The sequence below is a fragment of the Coregonus lavaretus genome (genome assembly GCF_964263955.1).
Source record: "Coregonus lavaretus genome assembly, chromosome: 25".
NCBI classification, from domain to species: domain Eukaryota; kingdom Metazoa; phylum Chordata; class Actinopteri; order Salmoniformes; family Salmonidae; genus Coregonus; species Coregonus lavaretus.
This window is the reverse complement of record NC_140012.1, coordinates 27,904,602-27,931,395: the sequence shown is the minus strand read 5'-3', so window position 1 is coordinate 27,931,395 and position 26,794 is coordinate 27,904,602. Positions and strand designations below refer to the sequence as shown.

At 43.9% G+C, this 26,794-nt stretch overlaps 1 protein-coding gene across 1 annotated transcript in view; it reads right to left on the bottom strand.

Moving 5' to 3' along the window:
- Nucleotides 1-26,794, bottom strand: part of LOC311100843 (protein sidekick-2-like) — an 80,505-nt gene that overhangs the window by 17,652 nt on the left and 36,059 nt on the right. Inside the window, exons 23-37 of the mRNA XM_084141819.1 lie at nt 26,547-26,748; nt 26,209-26,312; nt 25,275-25,345; nt 24,489-24,624; nt 23,974-24,030; nt 23,140-23,241; nt 22,489-22,604; nt 22,118-22,304; nt 20,750-20,887; nt 20,068-20,226; nt 19,709-19,834; nt 18,341-18,505; nt 17,920-18,060; nt 16,469-16,607; nt 4,471-4,603 (exon numbers count right to left, since the gene is read on the bottom strand). Of these exons, the coding sequence (XP_083997945.1) occupies nt 4,471-4,603; nt 16,469-16,607; nt 17,920-18,060; nt 18,341-18,505; nt 19,709-19,834; nt 20,068-20,226; nt 20,750-20,887; nt 22,118-22,304; nt 22,489-22,604; nt 23,140-23,241; nt 23,974-24,030; nt 24,489-24,624; nt 25,275-25,345; nt 26,209-26,312; nt 26,547-26,748 (1,976 nt within the window). The remainder of the gene's footprint in view (nt 1-4,470; nt 4,604-16,468; nt 16,608-17,919; nt 18,061-18,340; nt 18,506-19,708; nt 19,835-20,067; nt 20,227-20,749; nt 20,888-22,117; nt 22,305-22,488; nt 22,605-23,139; nt 23,242-23,973; nt 24,031-24,488; nt 24,625-25,274; nt 25,346-26,208; nt 26,313-26,546; nt 26,749-26,794) is intronic.

Here is a 26,794-nt window from a genome sequence, read left to right as displayed (position 1 = left end):
AAGATGTGGTGCCTTAGACCACTGCGCCACTCGATAGGTTGAAGTTTTATGGTGATGAATTGCTCAAATCTGCGGCTGCTAATGACTGAAGGAAACTGGTCTGAAAAAGATGTCTTATAAAAAAAAGAGACGGAATAACATTCAAAATAGGTCAGAAATCACATTTGACCTAGTCGTCCTAGAGATAAAACTCTCAACACCCAGGGATAAAGACAAGCTTCTTTATGGAAACAGAGATACAGAAGGTGATGAGTCAAAGTGACATACAGTACTCTCTGAGAAAACCTCTAGGCTTCTCAGAAGACTTGTTGCCATAGAATATACTGAACAAAAATATAAACGCAAAGTGTTGGTCCCATGTTTCATGAGCTGAAATAAAAGATCCCAGAAATGGTCCATATGCACAAAAAGCATATTTCTCTCAAATGTTGGGCACAAATTTGTTTACATCCCTGTTAGTGAGTATTTCTCCTTTGTCAAGATAATCCATCCACCTGACAGGTGTAGCATATCAAGAAGCTAATTAAACAGTATCATCATTAAACAGGTGCACCTTGTTCTGGGGACAATAAGGCCACTCTAAAATGTGCAGTTTTGTCACACAACACAATGCCAAAGATGTCTCAAGTTCTGAGGGAGTGTGCAATTGGCATGCTGACTGCAGGAATGCCCACCAGAACTGTTGCCAGAGAATTGAATGTTAATTTCTCTACCATAAGCCACCTCCAACTTCATTTTAGAGAATTTCTCAGTACATCCAACCGGCCTCACAACGGCAGACCACGTTTAACCACGCCAGCCCAGGACCTCCTCATCCGGTTACTTTACCTGCGGGATCATCTGAGACCAGCCACCCGGACAACTGATGAAACTGAGGAGTATTTCTGTCTGTAATAAAGCCCTTTTGTGGGGAAAAACTCATTCTGATTGGCTTGGCCTATGCCCTCCCAGGCCCACCCATGGCTGTGCCCCTGCCCAGTCATGTGAAATCCATAGATTAGGGCCTAATGAATTCATTTCAATTGACTGATTCCCTTATATGAACTGTAACTCAGTAAAATCTTTGAAATCGTTGCATGTTGCGCTTATATTTTTGTTCAGTATAGATGGAATGCGGGGGGCAGAGTGGAATGCATAGTTGGGTCTTCAGTGCTGTTCTAGCCATCAAACTCTGTGAACTTTATCTTGGGAATTGGGGTTAAAAGAATCTCCCTTAACCCATAACCCTACACCCTATCACCCATAGACAGAGAGAGACAGAGAGAGACAGAGAGAGAGAGAGAGAGAGCGAGAGAGAGAGAGACAGAGACAGAGACAGAGAGAGAGAGAGACAGAGAGAGACAGAGAGCGAGAGAGAGACAGAGAGAGACAGAGAGAGACAGAGAGAGAGAGAGAAAGAGAGAGACAGAGAGAGAGAGAGACAGAGAGAGACAGAGCGAGAGAGACAGAGAGAGAGAGAGAGAGAGAGAGAGAGAGAGAGAGAGAGAGAGAGAGAGAGAGAGAGAGAGAGAGAGATTGAGATCCTTTGTCATCTAGTTATGGATTATAACAGAAAGGAAGGGAGGATGGGGGGGCTGTACTATTTCACTCTCATCATTGTTACAGCGAGCACGAAAGGAACCCCAGGCAGCAGACAAACACTAGGACAGTACAGAGGGAGGAGGATGAGGTGTGTTTGTGTGTGTTTATGTGCTCATGTAAGCGTGTTTTCGTGTGTGTGTAAATATGATTATAAAAAGTAGATTGCAGAATCCCTTAAAATCCAGCTGTACATAATTTGAGACAGGGATTTAGTGTGACTACGAAGTTATAATCCCCCTCTGCACACACACTGCTGTTGTTCAGGATGCACATATTCATCAGAGATTACTGACAGATTTGGCTCTGGGCTATTGTCTGAAAATGTAACATTGCTGTCTCAGTATAAATGTCTAACATCAGAATTCTATGTAATTAATTATAGTCTTTTATTATCAAGTATTTCCTCTGTTTCTCTCTCTATCGCTCAATTCAATTCAAAGGGGCTTTATTGGCATGGAAACGTGTTTACATTGCCAAAGCAAGTGAAATACAAAACAAAAGTGAGAAGACACAAAACAACATTTAATTAATTTAATCTCTCTCTTTCTATGTTTCACTGACTCTAGTATACTCACATAATATTCTATTTTTGTTTGGCTCCAGGAAGTGACATTATATGACTTAATGGAGTTTTAATAATGCTACAGACGAACCCTCGGAGCAGTTCCAGTCAAAACAATCCTCTGCATTGTCATGGGAGACAATCATAACACAGCAGACGTTTTTCAATGTGGTGTCTATGTCTCACCAAATGGCACTCTATTCCCTCTATAGTGCACTGCTTTTGAAACGGGCCAATAAGGCACTATAAAGGGTGCCATTTGGGAAGTACCCATTATCTTCAAACCATCTCCCATTGACTCACTCCATTCTCTACTGCTGGTTTCTATCCAGAGTGTAACACACACAGACACACAGAGAGACTGACTAAACAAACCGCCTAAGTACACACTGTCTCCTGGCTTCTGGAGACTGTTTGTCTTGTCTACCTGCAGACAGCCCAGGCACAGCTGTTGTGGCCTGGTTGCCACAACAACCCCACATCAACTTCTTCTTCTTCCAAATGCCTTCTTAAGGGGAAGACAATAGCCAACTTATACCTGCCACTGGAGGACTGGACTGGAGGCCTATAGGGCTTAATTTAGACAGCCCCAGCCCCAGCCCCAACCCAACACTGAACAGAGCTGATAGCCTGGGGTTGTGTGTGTGTGTGTGTGTGTGTGTGTGTGTGTGTGTGTGTGTGTGTGTGTGTGTGTGTGTGTGTGTGTGTGAAAGCTAAGCTGATGGCCTGGAGTTATCCGCTCAATAAAACTTCAAAGGAGCATCACATTCCTGGTCATCTGTAGAATGGACCACTGGGTGATGATATGGCTGTGCTGTCAGAGGGGATGGCAGGGGAGCCGCGGGGCTAAGGGGAACAGGCTAGGCTCTGTGTGCTGCCAAGCCCATCAAATGTGACTCCTGCCTGGCCCCCTTAAGTCTGGGGTGGTGGCAGGGGTTGTTGGAGGGCTGGAAGGCTAGATATGGCTACTGTAGTTGAACTTGTTTGACAATACAGGGGTGTGGAACGGTAGATCTGTCAGCCCGATGATGACATGTAAAAATGGCTCATATTGGCGGATGTTTTGGTTGTAAGGAAAGATCCTGTCCGTAACAGTTCACTGGGTGGGAGATTTCTCCATTGATGTGAAAGGAGCTACACTCTTGATAAGGGAGCAGCTGGAGAGAGACTTCTGGCTTCTGAGGAATTCACACTGGGATGGATTTAGTAGAAACGGAATCCTAAATGGCACCGTATTCACTTTATAGTGCACTACTACAGTACCATAGAGCTCTGGTCAAAAGGAGTACACTATACAGGGAATAGTGTCCTAGATCATTTGGGAAAGATAGAGTTGAAAATTCCAAGAAGAAAGAAAACATAGAAGGAAGGCTGAAACCAGGGGAATTCAGGACCGCTTCCTCCTCACTTTAATCTGACTGCCATCAAAACCAGACTACCGACCACAAGGTTTTCACACAAACCACAAGAGCAGAACACAGGAGGGAAACAGCGTGAACAAAAACAGCAACAAGAGGATCAGTATAGGCACAGGGGGAAACGAGCTAGCCAGGAAAAATATCAAAATGAAAGAGAGATCCACATTCAATTGGAAATGTGAGGGATAAAGAGAGAGGGAGATAAAGAGCGAGAGGAGAAGCAGAGAGAGTGAGAAAGAGAGAGATGAGAGAGAGGAAGTGAGAGAGACATCCAGTCCATTGATGAGAGCTGTTCATTGGGCCCAAGCCCTGTCTGTCCCTCTGATTCAGCCGATGCCAACAGCAGACTGGGACCGGTATTGAGGGGCATTATGGGTAACGGTTGCCGAAGACGAGGACAGGGCTGTGGAAGGAATCCAGTCTGGGCCTGAGAACGCAGCAGACACTCCAGTCTGTGTGTGTATGTGTGCATGTGTGTGTGCATCCTCTGTGCATGATTCCGACCACCACCAGAGCTGGGCACTGGCCCTACTCCCAGAACCTTCCTCCAGCTCAGACTGACTGCCCCATAGAGACCAGGAGAGACAGGGACACATTTCACATCCAAACCTATCAATGCCCTGAGTGTCTGCTTACAGACAAGGTTACATTAGACCACAACCAAGAGCCTGGATAATGCACTGAGCGAATCACTCCGGGGTGCTGTTTCCCCTAGGTACAGATCTAGGATCAGCTGCCCCTCCCCCAATCCTAACCTTAACCATTAGTGGAGGAAATGCAAAACCTACCCCGGATCAGCATCTAGGGGCATAGCATCAATGTAAAGGTGAGGTGCAGAGGGAATCAATATGTTGACAGACATACAGTGAGATGGAAGATGTTAAGGGTAGTAGTACATACTGTTGGTACCTGAGAGTCTGATATCTCAGATGGTTTCTCTGTTAGGCTACTGGTCTCAGCCGGGATCAGATCGTTGTACTTGGTGGTGCTCAAATCCTCGTCAGAATAGTTTAGACTGCCTGGGCTGGGCCGAGGAGGAGACCTGAGGAGACAGGACCATATATACATTTATATTTATATTTATATTTATATATATATATATATATATATATATATATATATATATATATATATATACACACATATACATACAGTAAAATGAAACCATCAAGTTATAGATTTTAAACAAATACATGTCATCATCGAACAACCCCATGCCATGATTAGATAGTGAAAAAACACACCAATCTCTTTCATAAGTTCTTTAAACAATAAAAGCTAATTTACCAACATTTCTGAAAATTGATATATAGTGTTTTGGAAATAAACTTAACAGAAAGTTCCATCCTCTTAAGCAACTTGTATTAAATCACTAAGAAATCACGTTCACACATCAGAGTGACATGGCACAGAGAAACTGTATGAAAAGAGCCAGGGAAACAGTTGAAGGATACACACTGATGATCAGTGAAATGTACTAAACTGTCTCCAGGCATTTAACACTAATGGCCTACTTTGGAGGGATAAAAAGACTGTTCCCTCTAATATCTAATAGAGACACTACATTCAGCGGGGAGTTTATTATGAGCATCATGGGACAGCCATGAGATCCCAGCCTGCCTGCAGTCAGTATGAATAATCTCTTCTGATTAAACACTGTGGGCTGCCTGTGCATTGAATTGAAGGCACAGTTAGCCTTGTGACCAACCCATAAATTGAACCCTTATGGAGTGGAGGAGCTCACTGCACAGGCAGAAATCCCCATGCAGTTTCAGATAGGAAGGCTCAGGATGTGTAGGTTAGGTTACAGTACCAGTCAAAGATTTGGACACACCAACTCATTCCAGGGTTTTTCTTTATTTGTACTATTTTCTACATTGTAGAATAATAGTGAAGACATCAAAACTATGAAATAACACATCCGGAATCATGTAGTAACCAAAAAAGTGTAAACAAATTAAAATATACTTTATATTTGAGATTCTTCAAAGTAGCCACCCTTTGCCTTGATGAGAGCTTTAAACACTATTGGCATTCTCTCAACCAGCTTCATTAGGTAGTCACCTGGAATGCATTTCAATTAACAGGTGTGCCTTGTTAAAAGTTAATTTGTGGAATTTATTTTCTTCTTAATGCGTTTGAGCCAATCAGTTTTGTTGTGACAAGGTAGGGGTGGTATACAGAAGATAGCCCTATTTCTTAAAAGACCAAGTCCATATTATGGCAAGAACAGCTCAAATAAGCAAAGAGAAACGACAGTCCATCATTACTTTAAGACATGAAGGTCAGTCAATACGGAACATTTCAAGAACTTTGAAAGTTTCTTAAAGTGCAGTCACAAAAACGATCAAGCGCTTTGATGAAACTGGCGCTCATGAGGACCGTCACAGGAAAGGAAGACCCAGAGTTACCTCTGCTGCAGAGGATAAGTTCATTCGAGTTAACTGCACCTCAGATTGCAGCCCAAATAAATGCTTCACAGAATTCAAGTAACAGACATCAACTGTTCAGAGGAGACTACGTGAATCAGGCATTCATGGTCGAATTGCTGCAAAGAAACCACTACTAAAGGACACCAATAAGAAGAAGAGACTTGCTTGGGCCAAGAAACAAAAGCAATGGACATTAGACTGGTGGAAATCTGTCCTTTGGTCTGATGAGTCCAAATTTGAGATTTTTGGTTCCAACCGCTGTGTCTTTGTGAGACGCAGAATAGGTGAACGGATGATCTCCGCATGTGTGGTTCCCACCGTGAAGCATGGAGGAGGAGGTATGATAGTGTGGGGGTGCTTTGCTGGTGAGACTGTCTGTGATTTATTTAGAATTCAAGGCACACTTAACCAGCATGGCTACCACAGCATTCTGCAGCGATACGCTATCCCATCTGGTTTGCGCTTAGTGGACCTATCATTTGTTTTTCAACAGGACAATGACCCAAAACACACCTCCAGGCTGTGTAAGGGCTATTTTACCAAGGAGAGTGATGGAGTGCTGTATCAGATGACCTGGCCTCCACAATCACCTGACCTCAACCCAATTGAGATGGTTTGGGATGAGTTGGACCGCAGAGTGAAGGAAAAGCAGCCAACAAGTGCTCAGCATATGTGGGAACTTCTTCAAGACTGTTGGAAAAGCATTCCTCATGAAACTGGTTGAGAGAATGCCAAGAGTGTACAAAGCTGTCATCAAGGCAAAGGGTGGCTACTTTGAAGAATCTGAACTATAAAATATATTTTGATTGGTTTGACACTTTTTTGGTTACTACTTGATTCCATATGTGTTATTTCATAGTTTTGATGTCTTCACTATTATTCTACAATGTAGAAAATAGTACAAATAAAAGAAAAACCCTTGAATGAGTATGTGTGTCCAAACTTTTGACTGGTACTGTATGTTTCATGGAGCATGGGTGACATTTTAGAAACCTCTCCATTCATAGATAAGTGTGGAGGTTTACAAGGGCACGATTTCTGAGTATGTAGTGAGGGATCTTTATGAGCAGTGGAGTGAGTGAATAAGTGTAGTGGATAGGGTGAAGGGGAGGGTATTGAGAATGCTTGTTTTGAGAGAGTGAAGGGGAGAGAGAGAGACCTCACAACACCCACAAGTGGTGCCCTCAGAACAGCTCTCTCAAAACACTCAAGGGTTCTTCTTAAAATTCTGTGAAAAAAAGATGGCTTTGCGTTCTGCATAAGTTCCTCCACATTTTCCTCCCTCTGTCTCTAAGCCTGTTAAACAATCAGACATCTGCTTTTGCTGATTTGCCCTGGTTGGTTTGGCCGGGACAGCCTCTCTCAATCTCTCTCTCCTCTTTCTCTCCCTCACTGTCTGTCTGTCTCTTTCTTTCTCTCTCTCTCCCTCAGGCCACACCAAACTGTTTAGTTTTACAGTCCAAAATCAACCTTATTTTGCATAAGTATTTTTTCCACAAATATTTTGTTTAGAAGTTGAGTTTATTCTCAAAACCCAACTTTAAAGTAAAAGTTTGAAACATGTTCAACTCTGAGCGGTTGTTCTGACACCAATGGTAACATGATTTTCTCTTTCTTAATTTAAATAAGTACCACCTTTTAACCAACATCAGAGAAGGCGTGTTTGCAGAGGGGTGTGGTTTATATAGCTAGATAGATAGCTACTCTACTGGTGCCAAAATCTGACTGTAGGGTGTCAGCAAATATAATACAAAGTTTACCCTATTCATCTAATACAAATATACTTCTATGTTTCCCCTTTTATCTGTGTCTGGTGTTAGCTAGTTACTGGCTAGCTAGTTCTTCAGCCAGCATGGAACAAAAGGGGGGCAAGGGTCGTTCAAAACTCCAACGCAGTTGTCAAGTCAACACATCCGTCAGTGCTGCTGTGAACTGCATCACAAGGGACATGCCAAACAGATGTATATATATAAAAATACATTTTAAAAAAGGATATCATTGATCAATTTCAATGTTGTTTGAGTTGCTTTGTGTATAACCAAATTTGCTTGAGAGATGATTTTACTGCAACACTGCTCACTGCATCCAAGTTGTTTAACATAGGCGTTTCAAAGAGCTGTCAGTTAAAACAAGCTCATGAACATGAGCTCCCGCCAACTCAGCCTGTCTTTTCAAACTTCCTGGTAGTTAGCCATGCGAGTAAAAGTACTTTTCAGAATGAGTGTTCAGGACCTTTAATTTTGTCCCATAAATGGCAGTTAGTAGATCCTTGATCCTATAACCTCCTCTACGGTGACCTTGCTGACAGCCCTGTTAGATAGAGGAGGACACACAGTCACTAATGAAGGACTGTACCGTTTGATAAGCGATACAAGTTGCAACCCTCTCCTTGCTCCTCCAGATAAGGTCCAGATCATGTTGAGCTAGCTCAGGTCTTTCTCTTCCCCTATCTCCCCTGTCACGTTGCGGCTGTCTGGAATTTGGACAACGCTAACATCCATCTTCCAGGAGCCGTTGGAGGAATTGCTGAGCATGTGGGATCAGAGCCTATCCCAGCCCAGCCCAAGTCTGCTGTGTGTTTGCTGTTGGATCAGAGCCTATCCCAGCCCGGCCCAAGTCTGCTGTGTGTTTGCTGTTGGATCAGAGCCTATCCCAGCCCAGCCCAAGTCTGCTGTGTGTTTGCTGTTGGATCAGAGCCTATCCCAGCCCGGCCCAAGTCTGATGTCTGTCTGCTGTTGGCCTTAACATCCCCAGACTGACATAGACAAGACAAGTCTCCCTTCATCATTTAGATAAAAAGCAGTTCACTGTGTCATAAAATGTCAACACAAACTCTCAATGATAAACCTGTAACCTCGTCGCATCACATTCTCCCCTCTGCAGTAAGATCTACACAAACCTCCACTACTAATTCAAATTACTTATTGATCCTGGCCTAATCTCATGCACCAGACGTTACAACAAGATTCAGAGACACATTGGGCTGGTTCCACTAATAGTCCAATATTCTCTTCCGTGAGAACGGAATAGTTCCACAACATTAGTCGTGGCTGGGATAGCCCCTCTATGAGCAGACAAAGGGTTAAGGAGTGAATGTGAAGCAATGTTATTGTTGGCCCTGTGGGAGATTATGATAAACTGCCTGTTTAACAATTCAGAGGAAGCTCCACTCAACAGGCCCACTCCTCCCCTCCCTTCTCCCTCCCCCCCCCCTCTCTCCCCCCCCCCCCCCCCCCCCTCACTCAGACGGTCATCCACTGTTGAGTGAATGAGGTGTGAATTATTTAACAGTTCTCAAGCGTAGAGAGGGGGTAGTAGGACACTCTTAACCCTGCCAAAGGGGTGTAATCCACCCAAACACCCCACCCTTACCCCACATCACCCCCTCCTCTGCCCCCTTCCTCAGGCCTGTGGGACTCATTAACAATAGCTGCTCTAGTGTTCCACAGCACTGTGAACTCTAGGAGTGGGCCCCGTGTAGCTCAGTTGGTAGAGCATGGCGCTTGCAACGCCAGGGTTGTGGGTTAGATTCCCACGGGGGGCCAGTATGGAAAATATATAAATAACAATAATAAAAATAAATGTATGCACTCACTAACTGTAAGTCGCTCTGGATAAGAGCGTCTGCTAAATGACTAAAATGTAAATGAGTGCTTCAAGCTCCTTTAACTCACACCCACATTCCTTCTTCCATCACGCTTAGCCAAAAGCCACGTATCACTGAAGATGTAAACAGTGGCTCAAACAACACAATAGAGTAACACTGTTTCAATCCCCTCTTCCTCAGAGTGAGGAGATCCAGTATGGAACTGAAAGCAGGCTCCCGTTATTCCCCTCCTTACACCTCAGCTATGGGGAGTTCAAAGATAGCAGAGGTACACTACCGGTCAAACGTTTTAGAACACCTACCCATTCAAGGGTTTTTCTTTATTTTTTACTATTTTCTACATTGTAGAATAATAGTGAAGACATAAACACTATGAAAGAACACATATGGAATCATGTAGCAACCAAAAAAGTGTTAAACAAATATAAAGTCATGGTCAAAAGTTTTGAGAATGACACAAATATTAATTTTCACAAAGTCTGCTGCCTCAGTTTTTATTATGGCAATTTGCATATACTCCAGAATGTTATGAAGAGTGATCAGATGAATTGCAATTAATTGCAAAGTCCCTCTTTGCCATGAAAATGAACTTAATCCCAAAAAAACATTTCCACTGCATTTCAGCCCTGCCACAAAAGGACCAGCTGACATCATGTCAGTGATTCTCTCATTAACACAGGTGAGAGTGTTGACGAGGACAAGGCTGGAGATCACTCTGTCATGCTGATTGAGTTAGAATAACAGACTGGAAGCTTTAAAAGGAGGGTGGTGCTTGAAATCATTGTTCTTCCTCTGTTAACCATGGTTAACTGCAAGGAAACACGCGCCGTCATCATTGCTTCGATCAAAAAGGGCTTCACAGGCAAGGATATTGCTGCTAGTAAGATTGCATCTAAATCAACCATTTATCGGATCATCAAGAACTTCAAGGAGAGAGGTTCAATTGTTGTGAAGAAGGCTTCAGGGCGCCCAAGAAAGTCCAGCAAGCACCAGGACCGTCTCCTAAAGTTGATTCAGCTGCGGGATCGGGGCACCACCAGTGCAGAGCTTGCTCAGGAATGGCAGCAGGCAGGTGTGAGTGCATCTGCACACACCGTGAGGCGAAGACTTTTGGAGGATGACCTGGTGTCAAGAAGGGCAGCGAGGAAGCCACAGGGATTGGACTGCTGAGGACTGGGGTAAAGTAATTTTCTCTGATTAATCCCCTTTCCGATTGTTTGGGGCATCCGGAAAAAAGCTTGTCCGGAGAAGACAAGGTGAGCGCTACCATCAGTCCTGTGTCATGCCAACAGTAAAGCATCCACCATTCATGTGTGGGGTTGCTTCTCAGCCAAGGGAGTGGGCTCACTCACAATTTTGCCTAAGAACACAGCCACGAATAAAGAATGGTACCAACACATCCTCCTAGAGCAACTTCTCCCAACCATCCAATAACAGTTTGGTGACGAACAATGCCTTTTCCAGCATGATGGAGCACCTTGCCATCAGGCAAAAGTGATAACTAAGTGGCTCGGGGAACAAAACATCGAAATGTTGGGTCCATGGCCAGGAAACTCCCCAGACCTTAATCCCATTGAGAACTTGTGGTCAATCCTCAAGAGGCGGGTGGACAAACAAAACCCCACAAATTCTGACAAACTCCAAGCATTGATTATGCAAGAATGGGCTGCCATTAGTCAGGATGTGGCCCAGAAGTTAATTGACAGCATGCCAGGGTGGATTGCAGAGGTCTTGAAAAAGAAGGGTAAACACTGCAAATATTGACTTTTTGCATAAACTTAATGTAATTGTCAATAAAAGCCTTTGACACTTATGGAATGCTTGTAATTATACTTCAGTATACCATAGTAACATCTGACAAAAATATCTAAAAACATTGAAGCAGCAAACTTTGTGAAGACCAATACTTGTGTCATTCTCAAAATCTTTGACCATGACTGTATTTTATATTTGAGATTATTCAAATAGCCACCCTTTGCCTTGATGACAGCTTTGCACATTCTTGGCATTCTCTCAACCAGTTTCACCTGGAATGCTTTTCTAACAGTCTTGAAGGAGTTCCCACATATGCTGAGCACTTGCTGGCTGCTTTTCCTTCACTCTGCAGTCCAACTCATCCCAAACCATCTCAATTTGGTTGAGGTCAGGGGATTGTGGAGGCCAGGTCATCTGATGCAGCACTCCATCACTCTCCTTCTTGGTCAAATAGCCCTTACACAGCCTGGAGGTGTGTTGGGTCATTGTCTTGTTGAAAAACAAATGATAGTCCCACTAAACCCACACCAGATGGGATGGCGTATCGCTGCAGAATGCTGTGGTAGCCATGCTGGTTAAGTGTGCCTTGAATTCTAAATAAATCACAGACAGTGTCACCAGCAAAGCACCCCCACACCATAACACCTCCTCCTCCATGCTTTACGGTGGGAAATACACATGTGGAGATCATCCGTTCACCCACACCGCGTCTCACAAAGACATAGCAGTTGGAACCAAAAATCTCCAATTTGGACTCCAAACCAAAGGACAAGTTTCCAACGGTCTAATGTCCATTGCTCGTGTTTCTTGGCCCAAGCAAGTCTCTTCTTATTATTGGTGTCCTTTAGTAGTGGTTTCTTTGCAGCAATTCGACCATGAAGGCCTGATTCACACAGTCTCCTCTGAACAGTTGATGTTGAGATGTGTCTGTGAAGCATTTATTTGGGCTGCAATCTGAGGTGCAGTTAACTCGAATGAACTTATCCTCTGCAGCAGAGGTAACTCTGGGTCTTCCATTCCTGTGGCGGTCCTCATGAGAGCCAGTTTCATCATAGCGCTTGATGGTTTTTGCGACTGCACTTAAAGAAACGTTCAAAGTTCTTGAAATGTTCCGTATTGACTGACCTTCATGTCTTAAATTAATGATGGACTGTCATTTCTCTTTGCTTATTTGAGCTGTTCTTGCCATAATATGGACTTGGTATTTTACCAAATAGGGCTATCCTCTGCATACTACCTTGTCACAACACAACTGATTGGCTCAAACGCATTAAGAAGGAAATAAATTCCACAACTTAACTTTTAACAAGGCACACCTGTTAATTGAAATGCATTCCAGGTGACTACCTCATGAAGCTGGTTGAGCGAATGCCAAGAGTGTGCAAAGCTGTCATCAAAGCAAAGGGTGGCTATTTGAAGAATCTCAAATATAAAATATATTTTAATTTGTTTAACACTTTTTTGGTTACTACATGATTCCATATGTGTTATTTCATAGTGTTGATGTCTTCACTATTATTCAACAATGTAGAAAATAGTAAAAATAAAGAAAAACCCTTGAATGAGTAGGTGTTCTAAAACTTTTGACCAGTAGTGTACATCTGAGCATTCCTCCTCTCACCCTTCTTCTCACCCCTACTCTCACTTGGCTACCTGGCTGCTCCTCAAAGGCCAGGGCACCTTTGATCCTTCCCCAAGGGCAAACACACACACACACACCTCCCGGGGGAATCATGGACAGGGCTAATTCCCCTGGGCACAGCATCAGAGCAGAGGGCACCTGGCTCTCCAGCTGGTTGTTGTGAGCTCGCTTGCCCAGTCAGTCCCAAATGGAACCCTATTCTGTATTTAGTGCTCTACTGTGCATTTGGGATGCTCACACAGTCAGTCAGTCAGTCCCACTCATCTTAATACCATCTCCTCTAACCTAATACCATGCCGCTGGCACTACTACACACACACACAATTACACAGTCCACACAGAGCCAGCAATATGTTGCAATGCTATGGTTATTCCTAACGTACTGGTAAAACACAGAGAGAAACAGTGAAAAGACAAACTCCAATAGCGGCAATGCTGTGGTCGCTCATAATATGGCAAGACAATATGAATACACACTGGGTACGGTTGCAAAGGAAGGGTATATTACTGCTGGAAACATTCTAATGTTACCAGTAAACTACCAGAATTTTGGTAACTTGTACCTTGTTGGGTACTTCAGATTATCACAGGTGTCTGTAATTATCTCTGGCCCTCTATGGAGCCTTATCACATGTAAAATACATAAAATAATCAAATAAGATGATTTTAGAATACAAATAGAATGACAAAGCTGTAAAACATTATCCTAAATATAAACCATTAGCTTAGTGAATCCCATTGGTGTTTAATATGAGGGTTTCAGCTTGACATATCCTTTATATATTTTCTTACACCCTTTTATTTATTTTTTACTATGTCAATATGTCTTTGTTGTTGGCGCCAAACTGGTGGCAATTGTGAAAAAAGTCGATAGTTGGAAGAGTTGCATAGTCAATTGAAAATAATACCATTGTTGATTAGATGCTTTTTTATTAATTCGTCTATTTTCTCTTGAACCATATGGTCTATCCACTAGAAACTCATGGACAATATGGACACAGATATACACTACCGTACAAAAGTTTGGGGTCACAAAAGTTTGGGGTCCTTGTTTTCCATGAAAACATACATGAAATGAGTTTGAATAGGAAATATAGCAAAATGCATAGGAAATGTAGTCATTGACAAGGTTAGAAATAATGATTTTTAATTGAAATAATAATTGTGTCCTTCAAACTTTGCTTTCGTCAAATAATATTCAATTTGCTGCAATTACTGCCTTGCAGACCTTTGGCATTCTAGTTGTCAATTTGTTGAGGTAATCTGAAGAGATTTCACCCCATGCTTCCTGAAGCGCTTCCCACAAGTTGGATTGGCTTAATGGGCACTTCTTACGTACCATACGGTCAAGCTGCTCCCACAACAGCTCAATAGGGTTGAGATTCGGTGACTGTGCTGGCCACTCCATTATAGGCACAATACCAGCTGACTCTTTCTTCCCTAAATAGTTATTGCATAGTTTGGAGCTGTGCTTTGGGTCATTGTCCTATTGTAGGAGGAAATTGGCTCCAATCAAGCACCGTCCACAGGGAATGGCATGGTGTTGCCATACCCTGTGGTATGTGTGAGTGATTGCCTTCCTTCTACAAGATCCATTTTACCCTGTACAAATCTCCCACTTTACCACCAGCAAAGCACCCCCAGACCATCACATTGCCTCCACCATGCTTGACATATGGCATCAAGCACTCCTCCAGCATCTTTTCATTTGGTCTACGTCTCACAAATGTTCTTCTTTGTGATCCGAACACCTCAAACTTTGATTCGTCTGTCCATAACACTTTTTTCCAATCTTCCTCTGTCCAGTGTCTGTGTTCTTTTGCCCATCTTAATCTTTTATTTTTATTGGCCAGTCTGAGATATGCCTTTTTCTTTACAACTCTGCCTAGAAGGTCAGCATCCCGGAGTCGCCTCTTCACTGTTGACGTTGAGACTGGTGTTTTGCGGGTACTATTTAATGAAGCTGCCAGTTGAGGACCTGTGAGGCGTCTGTTTCTCAAACTAGACACTCTAATGTATTTGTACTCTTGCTCAGTTGTGCACCGGGGCCTCCCACTCCTCTTTCTATTCTGGTTAGAGACAGTTTGAGCTGTTCTGTGAAGGGAGTAGTACACAGCGTTGTACGAGATCTTCAGTTTCTTGGCAATTTCTCGCATGGAATAGCCTTAATTTCTCAGAACAAGAATAGATTGACGAGTTTCAGAAGAAAGTTATTTGTTTCTGTCCATTTTGAGCCTATAATTGAACCCACAATTGCTGATGCTCCAGATATTCAACTAGTCTCAAGAAGGCCAGTTTTATTGCTTCTTTAATCAGCACAACAGTTTTCAGCTGTACTAACATAATTGCAAAAGGGTTTTCTAATGATCAATTAGCCTTTTAAAATGATAAACTTGGATTAGCAAACACAACGTGCCATTGGAACACAGGACTGATGGTTACTGATAATGGGCCTCTGTACGCCTATGTATCTATTCCATTAAAAATCAGCAGTTTCCAGCTACAATAGAAATGTACAACATTAACAATGTCTACACTGTATTTCTGATCAATTTGATGTTATTTTAATGGACAAAAAACAAGGACATTTCTAAGTGACCCCAAACTTTTGAACGGTAGTGTATATATTGTTTTATACTATATATGAATACATTTCAAAATTACCAAAATTACCATAAATTGCCAAAATTACAGAAGATTCTGGTAACTTTGGTAAATTAACAGTAGCTTTGCAACTGGGGTGATCATCTATTGGAATATAAATGTTCATGGGTTTATAACCGTGACTTAATCCATATTCAGTCCCTCCTGGTGAGTTTGGTCAGCTGCCATTCAGAGCACTGGTCCAAGATGCCAGGCAATGAGATTAACAGAGACGAGGTCATGAACTAATCAACAGTTAAACTGTGGACAGTGGAATATTCCAGACCTGGGTTCAAATACTATTTAAAAATAATTTCAAATACTTTGGCTGGGCTTGATTGAGCTTGCCTGGTCCAATGGAACCAACAGAATAGTCACAAAAGTACAAATCCTGCCCACCTGGCAGTCCAGGCAAGCTAAAGCAAATGCTTAACGTTTTTTGAAAGATTTGAAATAGTACTTGAACCCAGGTCTGGAATATACTGCCTCATTGGAAGAAAGCAGCAGTTCTCTGTGTGTACTGTTTAACAATGGAAGCAGAGTTTAATAGGAGTATCCATTCCATCACAGCATAAAGTCCGTAACCATCCATCCATCAGCCTCAGTTGGACTATTTTGTAACTATACAGTACCATAAACATATTCAAACCAGTCAATTTAATGGGATAGTGCTGGATTTTGACAATAAATCAGATTAACTCATGGATACCATTTTTATGTCTGTGTGCAGTTTGAAGGTAGTTGAAGGTAGTTTCGTGAGCCATAGCTAACTAGCGTTAGCACAATGACTGGAAGTCTACCAGAACAGCTAGCATACTAGTTACTGACCTGGTGTAGACGCCGTTCTTACGGCAGAAGGAGTTCTTGACGGACAACCGTCGGTTGTTGAGTTCCAGGGCGGGGAAGCGTCCCTCGTCCAGGCTGACCATATCTCCATGGGTCAGGGCGTTACAGTTAGAGTTGTTCCCTGATGAACACACATAGGGAGACACTGTGTGACCACAGGCCAGAGGGATGGACAGGCAGGTAGGGGTTAGTGATGCTGTGAAGATGATACATGGATGTTGTATTATGTATGTCATGTGCAGTAACCCACTCTAGTACTGTTACTATTGTATGGCTGTGTCCCAAATGGACACTATGGGCCATGGTCAAAAGTAGTGCACTCCATAGTGAATAGGGTGCCATTTGGGACACAGTTGCCATTTGGGACACACCCTTTGAGTTCTATAGAAACATAAGAGGATTAATCATGAATGGATGTTATGCATATGTTCTGTTATGTACTCTACCTCTACTACTGTTACTACCGAGTTCTATAAAAACTAGAAGAGTGACTGGAGATACCACAATAATGTCATCACATTATCAGTATATTAGGTGAGTTTAGCCAGGCATCTATACATTGAATCCACAATATTCAACAAAAACACAGCCTTTAAACCTAAACGAAAATCCACAAAGTCTAGGTCAATAGCCTTGTTGATGTAAAGACACTGATATACAATTGATTTGTCTTGTTACTTCTCTGACCTACCCTCTGACCTACCCTCCCCCTGCTTCGCAAGTACTTTGATCAGCAGACTCCATTGGGCCTGGGTCTACAGTATGAGATATTATCCCTGCCTATGAGCGAAGTGGGAATCTACGAGAAGGCAAGGGTCCAAACATCTACTACCCCCCCTGACATATCAGACCCCTCCAAGGGCATCTGGCGGCAAAGCTGTTGTTCTGCAAACATTTAGTCACTATAATGAGCTGATCTGTTAACTTGCACCAGTCCAGTATTCCATGAGGGGGGTTACAGGGGGTCTGTGAGAGTATCTTTGTGTTAGAGAGCAGAGAAGGGAGGGAAGCGAGAGAAGTGAGAGAGGGGAGAGAAGAGAAGAAAGGACCTCTTGTGTTTCAGACCCGTGGGTTGACCCAGCCTGGCAGCCTGGCACTGGCAGCGCCAGCAGAGAGAAGTGCTGAGGCAGAGGAAATACCTGCTGATGTCAGAGAGCAGCAGACTGCACAACTACCATACTCCTCCTCTACAGATCAGTCTCTTTCTCTCATTTCTCCCTGTCTTGCTCCCCCTCTCTATCCACCACTTCTCCCTCTCTCCCCCGTTTCCTTTACCCTTCCCCTCCCTCTCTATCTCCCCCCCATAGGCTATATGCCAAAAGTAGACCACTGTAGAGTAGAAATACAGAATCTTTGAGATAGGAAGGACCATAACAAAGACCATGTTGTCTAGTAATATCATGCATTACTATATCTTCCTCTCGACCTCTCACCTGATTCAGACTTCTTGGCGTACTTCTTGCTCTGTCCTCTGATGATGAGGATGAAGACCAGTAGGAGGATGAAGATGAGTCCCACGAGAGCCACCACCACAAGGAACCACCACTCTTCATAGAATGGCGCCACCTTTTTGGCTGGAGGAGAAGAACACAGGCAATATAACAACTGGACTGAACACAAGGACAGCGCAGGGAGCACTGATGCAAAGGTAGCATCTGAAAACTATATATTTCTGTTATACTGATTAGTCTTAAATTCTATAAAATGAGGTAAGATTTTGTCATTGATTAACATGAAAACCCTAAGCTCAATTACTATTGTGTGTCCCAAATGGCAGCCCTATAAACCCTGGTCAAAAGTAGTGCACTAGGGAATAGGGTGACATTTGGGACATGGATATATGAAATAACTCACCAGATATGGAGGCTGAGGGTGGACTAGGAGATCCGTAGCCATAGTCGTTCACTCCAATGACCCGGAAGTCATAACTAACCCCTTGCTTCAGAATGTCCATGTTGAAGGTGTATGACGTCACTTCTTTTGGGATGTCCTTGATCAAGATATCCCACAAGCCTTCATCTGTTGGCAGAGTAAAATAAGTAGAAGAAGGTTTTTGGATGAGTAGTAATCAGACATGAAAAAACAGCAGTAAACGATACTGAAAGTAGTCATTATATAATCGATATTAAAGCCTATTTAAAAGCCTATACGTTAGTATGAAAATATATCCAAGGTAATTCATACCACATAAACATCATGCAATTCATATATTGTACAGCTCCCATAACGCGCTCTTGTCTTTGAGAGGTATAAGACAGTAGGTATGATTCACAAGATGGAATATTATGGGATGTTTAATGTTTGCTTTTGTAATGGCTGCCAGAATCCATAAGGGCTAAGTGCTAATAGCCATAAATCTTCTTTGGAGTTTGACGTTTATGGAGTGCTCAAGAACATCAGCCAACACCAGAGTTCATTTAACGTTTATGTCAGTAGTGAAGTAGTGAAGATATGAAGGGTACATTTCATCTGTAGTAGCACCAGGAGTTTTTCCTGACAATGAAAAACTGTGCCCTAGGAACTAGTCATATGGACAGCTGAGTAGTCCTACTGATGTGGTTAGGGACAGGCTCACATGGTCAGTGGCAGGATATTAGGGTTTGTCAAGTGGTACCAATTTGGATACAACAGAGGGACAGGGGGGTTGGAGGTTGGGGGTGGTCTTGGTATCCTGATCATCCCCTAGGGATCAGTGTAAGCCATACTATGCTACCAAGTGAATCTGCATGCTACTTTCTTAACATCTGGTGCTCAGTGCCCCCCACTCCCATCCACCCATTCCTTAAGTCACCAGTGGTGTAATCTACCCCTCTCTATGTGCCTCCATCCACCCATCATCCCTTTATTCCCTCTGTACAGCTGTCAATCACAGATGAAACCTGACGTTACGTATCAAGCTCCGTTGCACCCCAATCAATACTCCATTAAAAGAATAATGAGTAAACATCACCATCTGTTTGGAGCATATTGACAGCCTATTCTTAATCATATTATTCCTGTCGAAGCAAGTATTAGGCTGGGTTAACAGATCGTATGATTGGAAAGGATGTGAACTGTGGATCAATCTGGAAGTGTCCAATATGTCCACCAGCGCCTGAAATGAAAACTGTCCAGAACATAGTTCACTGGAGATGCACCGTTGAGGCCCTTTGCTCCACTAGAAGCTAAAAGAGTTAAGTCAAGCAAGTGGAGTCCAGTATGTCACGTGTTGGGTGTATATACCTGAAGGTCTGGCCTCGATGACGTAGCGTGTGATAGGCGACCTCCCGGGGTCACCGTTGGCCCAGTGGATGGTCAGAGCCGAGCCGTAGCGAGAGATGAAGGGCTCTCCAGGGGGGCCGGGGGCTCCTGCATCAGGTCAAAGGTGGGGTCAAAGGTTAGAGAAAGGTTTGAGGGTCAGGCAATCTCAATATACTTTCAAAATATTCGGGCATATTCAGGGCCTAAGCTTAACTTGAGATCCGCACACTCTGGCATTTGTAAATCATGCATTGATGTCAACTGAAGATTTGCACAGAAGGTTGAGTTAAGTGCGCATATTGCAAGTTAGAATATGGGCCTCAGTCAAGAGGTAGACGAACCTTCCCCAGGCCCCATGGTGATGTTAGCCTCCACCTCAGGCCCGTAGGTGAACGTCTTGGCCCGGATCCTGAAGTTGTAGGTGACCCCGTCAGCCAGATCCTTGATCTTCATCCAGAACGGGGCCCCTTTGACGTCCACCGTCACTATCTTACTGACGCCTGGGGGGGAGGGGGAGTGAAGACAGTCGGCACAGGCCACGGACTCTAGACAAACACACCACATTTAGAGTGGGGCTAATACCCAGGGACTGGATTGGAACAACATACACACACATACACACACACACACACTGACACACATACAGAAACAGGCACACTCCAACAGTTGTTGGGACATACATGAGAAATGAATTAAAAGGGTTAACATAGCAACATTATCAACTGATTCAGCATGTTATTTGGTGTCAACAAAATAAATAATGGCCACCACTCACTCAGTAATGGAAAAATATAGTTTTTCAATGTAGTTATTAGGTATGTTGATGTTTAGCCTACCCTCATACAGTGAGAGAGACTCAGGTTGCGTCCCAAATTACACTCTATTCCCCTATATAGGGCACTACTTTTGACCAGGGCCCATAGAAATAGGGTGTCATTTGGGATTCATCCTCAGAAATGGGCATTCATTGTGAGTTATCAGATGTGAGGTGGGATGCAAGACAGGTTGAGGGGGTTGTCTTACCGTCCACAGGGGTGCAGGGCTCGTAGACCAGCCGGTAGCCCTCCAGGATGCCGTTGGGGTAGGTGGGCTCACCCCAGGACACATTGACCGAAGTGGTGGTCAGCTCACTGAAGTGGAGGAAGCTGGGAGCGCTGGGGGCTGGAGGTCATAGGACACACAGGTCAGAGATTAGGGGGTCAGAGGAATGACAAGTACAGTTACATTTTGGATTGTGTACATTCGGATGGCCCTGCGATAGACTAGCGTCCAGGGGGTGTACTTGTACATCAAGCTGCCTCACACTACAGATACAGGAGATATGGTCCTGCTCCTATGAGCCTTTCCGGCTCGCACAACCCAAGGCTCATGCAAGTCTACGATTTATTTGACGATGTCCCTTTTTATTGTCTCAGCCTCTGAACCCAGCCCTCTGTGTGCATGTGATGCATGCTTTCTATTTTGAAGACGCAAAGTCATTGCAAAACTATTTATGATATGTTGTTTGCTTTTAGACAACCATCATACCGTCAGGCTCCAGTACTAATAGGCTAGTGACATAGATGAGCTTGTGACACTACTACTGTACAAAGAACACAGCTGTCCTGTTCTCTTAAGTCATTGAGCAGGACTATTTGTAACCCTCTGAAACACAGGCTTCATTGTGTGATGTGCCTCCTGCTATCAGCCCTGTATATCAACTCTCCTCCCTCTCTTCACCTTTCCTCAACATGCTTGTCATCTGCTTCCGTCTATTCCGTCTCTAGCCAAAAAGGTTAGAGCACATCCACCCTCTGTGTCTTCCACCCCCCTTTCGCACCTCCACTCCCTCTTGAGATATCAAACACAGCAAACTGCAAAGATGTTCCTTTTTACAAGGAGATCGGATGAAAAACACATTTCTACAGTGACTGTACAGAAAGGAGGGGGGAAGATGATCTTTGGACGGGAAAACAATCTGGCGACTGTCTTCTGTTGCTATTTAGAACACTGAGCCAGAGAGAAAGCATTTCCAAGAAACCACAGGAAGGACCTTCGAGACAAAAAACTCAAAAGAAAGAAAAAAATGGCCTCTAAACATTTTCATACCATCTTATACCAAACAAGACTGTCCAGGGAACCAGCGGATGAGTCAAGAGACTGAAAGAGGCCATTGATAGGGAACTGATATTTATGTCGTGTGGTTTCTAACATTTCTGGCTTGGCATGCTGACAGCAACAATTAGGTGCATCGTATAAAAGCTCACAGATATAAACCCTTGGAATGTTTGAGGGAGTTGGAGGAGGAATTTGAATTTAAGTCAATAAAATTGCTTTCCTTTCATTTTAAGAAACAGACAACTTTTGTGCGTGTGTTTATGTGGCAGTATACTGCTCTGACAGTATGCTTACCAGCCTGCTGTGTGCGGCCCCTGGTCGGGGGGCTCCGGGGCCCGTCCCCTGCTGCGTTGAAGGGGGCCACACTTATCATGTAGGTGGTGTATCCAGTCAGGTTCTTCAGCTTGACCCCTCCTTCTGGCAAGAACAGGGTCCGCAGCCTCTCTGTCTCGTTCTTACGCTGGAACTCCCAGAAGTACACCTGGAGGGAGAAGGAGGAGGAGATATGGAGAACAGACACACATTAGCTCACAGCAAAGATGGCCTTTACATCCCACTGGGATTCAAAAGTCACGCGAAAACTTGTAACTGTCATTACATTTGAATGACTATGATTGGAATGATTAGAATTCTATGGTACCTCCATCCTTGTGAAACCTTCTTACCTTGTAGCCCTGGATGTCTCCGTTCTGAGTGTCCAATGGAGGAGACTCCCACGTCACATCCAGCTGGGTGGCCGTTGCTGTTTGGATGGCCACGTTCTGGGGCGGGGCAGTGGGTACTGTGAAAAGGGAAGGATTAAAAATCAAGCAAAAATCCATGAAGAAACAATACAGAAGAAATATCAGTGGAATCAGTTTCAGTTGCTTTGTCTCCTCACTGCTTGTGGACACTACTGTCTAGCTGCCTGTGTGTGGACTGATAGCTTTACAGCTGAGAACACGGAAAACTACTCTTGACTCTAAGCTCCCAGGCTCACACAGTCAAAGACATGGGGATTTAAGAAAAGCAAACTTATCCTGCAAGATGAATACATTTGTAAATGGTACCAATCCAATAAACGTTTGCCAAGAGCAGCTCGACAAGCAGAATAATCCCCCTGCCTTCAGGGTGGTCAGCTAGTCTATAGTTCTCCTATTCAGGTCCTCTGTTGAGGTGAAGATTGAAATGACAAGAAAAGCACAGAGAAAGAAAGAAAGAAAGAAAGAAAGAGAGAGAGAGAGAGAGAGGCATGGAAAGGGGGAGAGAGAGAGAGAGAAAGAAAGAAAGATAGAGAGATTGTGTGTGTAACCTCACCACCTCACTGAGCGACTTACCTGCCTCTCCTACAAACACTTCCTGTGGTGTGCTAGTTGGTCCCTCCCCCACGACATTATAAACACTCATCCTGATCTCATAGCGCTTGTGTTTGCTCAGGTCTGGGGAACAAGGAACAACACTGACATTAACCAACAACCAACCACCACCACAATGTAAAATGTGACCTTTATTTAAACAGGAAGGACCCTTGAGGTGAGAAACCTCTTTTGTAAGGGCAATCAATACATGCTAGAAAATACATTTGTTGATTTTGTAAGTATGTCTTATTCAGCAGTTAGAATCTATCCAAGGATGTAATTGAGTAGTGATTGCGTACTGGAAAGAAATACACTGAAAATATGTGACCGTCTGGTTTTGTGCTGCTTGACAAAACAAATACAAGTACATGAGCCCATGAAACTTGGACTGGACAAGCAAGTCTACCGGCAACTCCTATTGAAAATACAATACATCCACATAAACAGAAGACAGGGCGTCTTTAAATCAGGGCCCACACAGTGGTCTGTTTGAGCTCACTGTCAGAACAGACAAACAAATGTGGTAACGACTTCATTAGATTTAGTCAACTCAATTTTCACTCTGCATTTCCTGACACACACAAAACAAGGCAGCTGGGTATATCTTATACATGGCTAGAGCTTACACACGGACTAACTTCCTTTTGCTTTATTACTAAATGAATGTGTGTGTGTGTGCGTGTGTGTGTGAGAGTGTCTGTGTGTGTGTGTGTGTGTGTGTGTGTGCCTGCACTAGGGCACTGTGGTGTTCAGTGTGTATTTCATCAGCAGTGAGACAGAGTGTGAAGCACAGCCAGGCATGTGAGGACTTACTATCCAGCTCATACTGGGTGAGAGAGGACTCGCTCAGGTTTCGCACACTGTAGGGGGCTGTGAGGGAGAAGGTGAGGGGTCAAACATGAGCGTGAGAGGGGGCAGCCAGAAGAGAGAGGGGATGAGTAGAGGAGAGACATGTAATTGTGTTAGTGCACTCTGTGACTGCTCTGACAGTGCAAGAACCAGTGAAAAACCCACACAATCAGAGAAACCCACAATAACTTAATCAAAGAGAAATTATATATCACACAGACAGAGCAGATATAACATAACAGCTCTACATTAAACATAAGATGGGACTGATTATAACTGATTATAAGAGAGATGACTACAGAGTAAGATTTGTCATGCACAACCACAGAGTTACAGGAAGACAATATGGAGGGCAAGTTTTGTACATGTTCTGATGGAGTTCTGTGTGACCTTGTGCAGAGGCTGTAGGGGAGTTGTGGAGAGGTTGATGTAAGGTTGTGGAAACATTATGAGGAGGTTGTGGGAAGGTTGTTACTCACAGGTGAGCTCAGCCCAGGTAGCAGAGGGGCTGTTGGCGGTGCGTACGGAGAAGCTGCGAAGACGGTCGTACAGGAGCTCCCGGTACCGTATCCGGAAGCCCAGGAGGATACCGTTTATCTTCTCCTCAGACGGAGGCTGTGATGATGACACATAACGTTAGACTACCAATAGGCCATGTTCAACATAGTCTCGCTCACAGACAGTCATACATTTTACAAAGCTGAGCTAGCTAACTAGATATTTGATTAATAATAATAATATACTTAATTTATAACTCGCATTTTATTGAAACACACTCGCAAAGTGTTTAAATTATTTCATGATTCCCATGTAATTACACTCTCCATCGTCCCATTTATGGTCGCCCCTCCTATGCACAACCACATGCAGAGTACAACAGGACTAAGAAGAAGAGACATGATCCAGAAATTAACTCATCCATGGCTGACTCACACAGAGAGAAATTCCCCCGTCGTAAAACATGAGACAACAGGACCAGCAGAAAGGGGAAAGAGAGAAGAGTCTGGCAATAACTGCTTGGATCTCAATGTAAAACTCCTACAGGCAGTAACCTGGGAACTCGCCATCTCCCCTTTATGAGCTGTTAATTCAGGTGTTAGTGTTAGAGAGAGAGGAGGAGAGGGGAAGGTGTGTGTTCCACTCAGTCTAAGTACACCCTATACACCGCGCTGCCCTCTCATTACCGCCCATTGACTGACAGATGACTGGGCTTTACTGAGGATAGGAAGACCAACATCAAGACCAAACACCACGCCTCTTCTTACCTGCCAGCGAATCAGCACGGATGTAGTTGTGTGTGGCGTGACAGAGAGGATTGTGGGGGCTTCGTCAGGGGCTGGAACAGGAGAGAAAACAGAGAACAAAGATTGAAGGTGAGGACAATTAGTTGAATACAGCTGAAGACGTGCAGCCCCAAGAGGAGTGGTAGCTACAAGTCTACCACCCAGGCGCAAAGAACTAACGCAGTGGTATTCACGGTGTACAAACACAAAACTAAAGAAAACACCTCACCCATTGATAAACAAGTCAAATATGGCTATTGGAATGATTTGCGGAAGGAACAGTTCTTTAGTTAAAGTTAGTTCTGCTCGGTTGACATTGTTTGGTTGTAAGTGTTTTTGTTGGGGTGTATGGCTGGTCACATGGCAAACACAGACGGTGATGAACACATCACCTCTTCTACTGCTGCCAATAGTGTCCTCACCACAGCAATATGTTAACTTCCCTGACATTCTATTCAGGGAGGGATTGGAACCCAGCACTGATGTAAAACATAAATTACAGACGCCCTGCCTACGGTCTAAGGCACTGCATCTCAGTGCTTGAGGTGTCACTACAGACCCCCTGGTTCGATTCCAGGCTGTATCACAACCGGCCGTGATTGGGAGTCCCATAGGGCGGCGCACAATTGGCCCAGTGTCGTCCGGGTTTGGCCAGTGTAGGCCGACATTGTAAATAAGAATTTGTTCTTAACTGACTTGCCTAGTATAAAAAATTATAATAATTATGCACTCACTAACTGTATGTCGCTCTGGATAAGAGCGTCTGCTAAATGACTAAAATGTAAATGAAATGGTCAATGTGGCGAAACCAAGGACAATGAAGACCAAATCATGTGCGGTTAATATGATGTCCACAAGGATCTGTATTTTGAATGCAGTAAGATACCCCAAAGTGAAAAGAGGTTAAGTCTCTTACCGTCCTGTAGTGTAGTGATAGCTTCACTCTCCTCGCTGTATTCACTGTCTCCTATGTCGTTGGTGGCTTTCACTCTAAACTGGTAGGAGGTGAAGGGCTTCAGCCTAGCATGGAGCGATGGAACATAAGACAACATCATTCTCAGTGACATTTTTCATGTGACATTTTTCAACTATTCAACTTCCATCTAGGGCTAAGTGCAGCCTTTCCAAGCAAATCTCTAAAACATCAAGCTTAAAGGGTCTATACTGTGTGATAGAAAACTATCCACTATGTACCAACTATTAGTGCACTAGGTAAGGTGCTAGGTAGTGTGTTAGGTAGGGTGCATACTGTACCTGCCAACTATGTAGGAGTTAGCCTCGTGGTTGACCGAGGCAGAATGGACGGTCCAGTTGCTGTCGGGCAGTTCTCTCAGCTGGACGGTGTAGTAGCGGACCGGAGAGAGGCCGTCGCTGCCTGGTTCCCATGACAACAACACGCTGCGGGCCTGAACATCCTCCTGGGGCACCATGGGACGATCGGTGGGCTGGGGGCGAGCTGGGGGAAGAGAGAGAGAGAGAGAGAGAGAGAGAGAGAGAGAGAG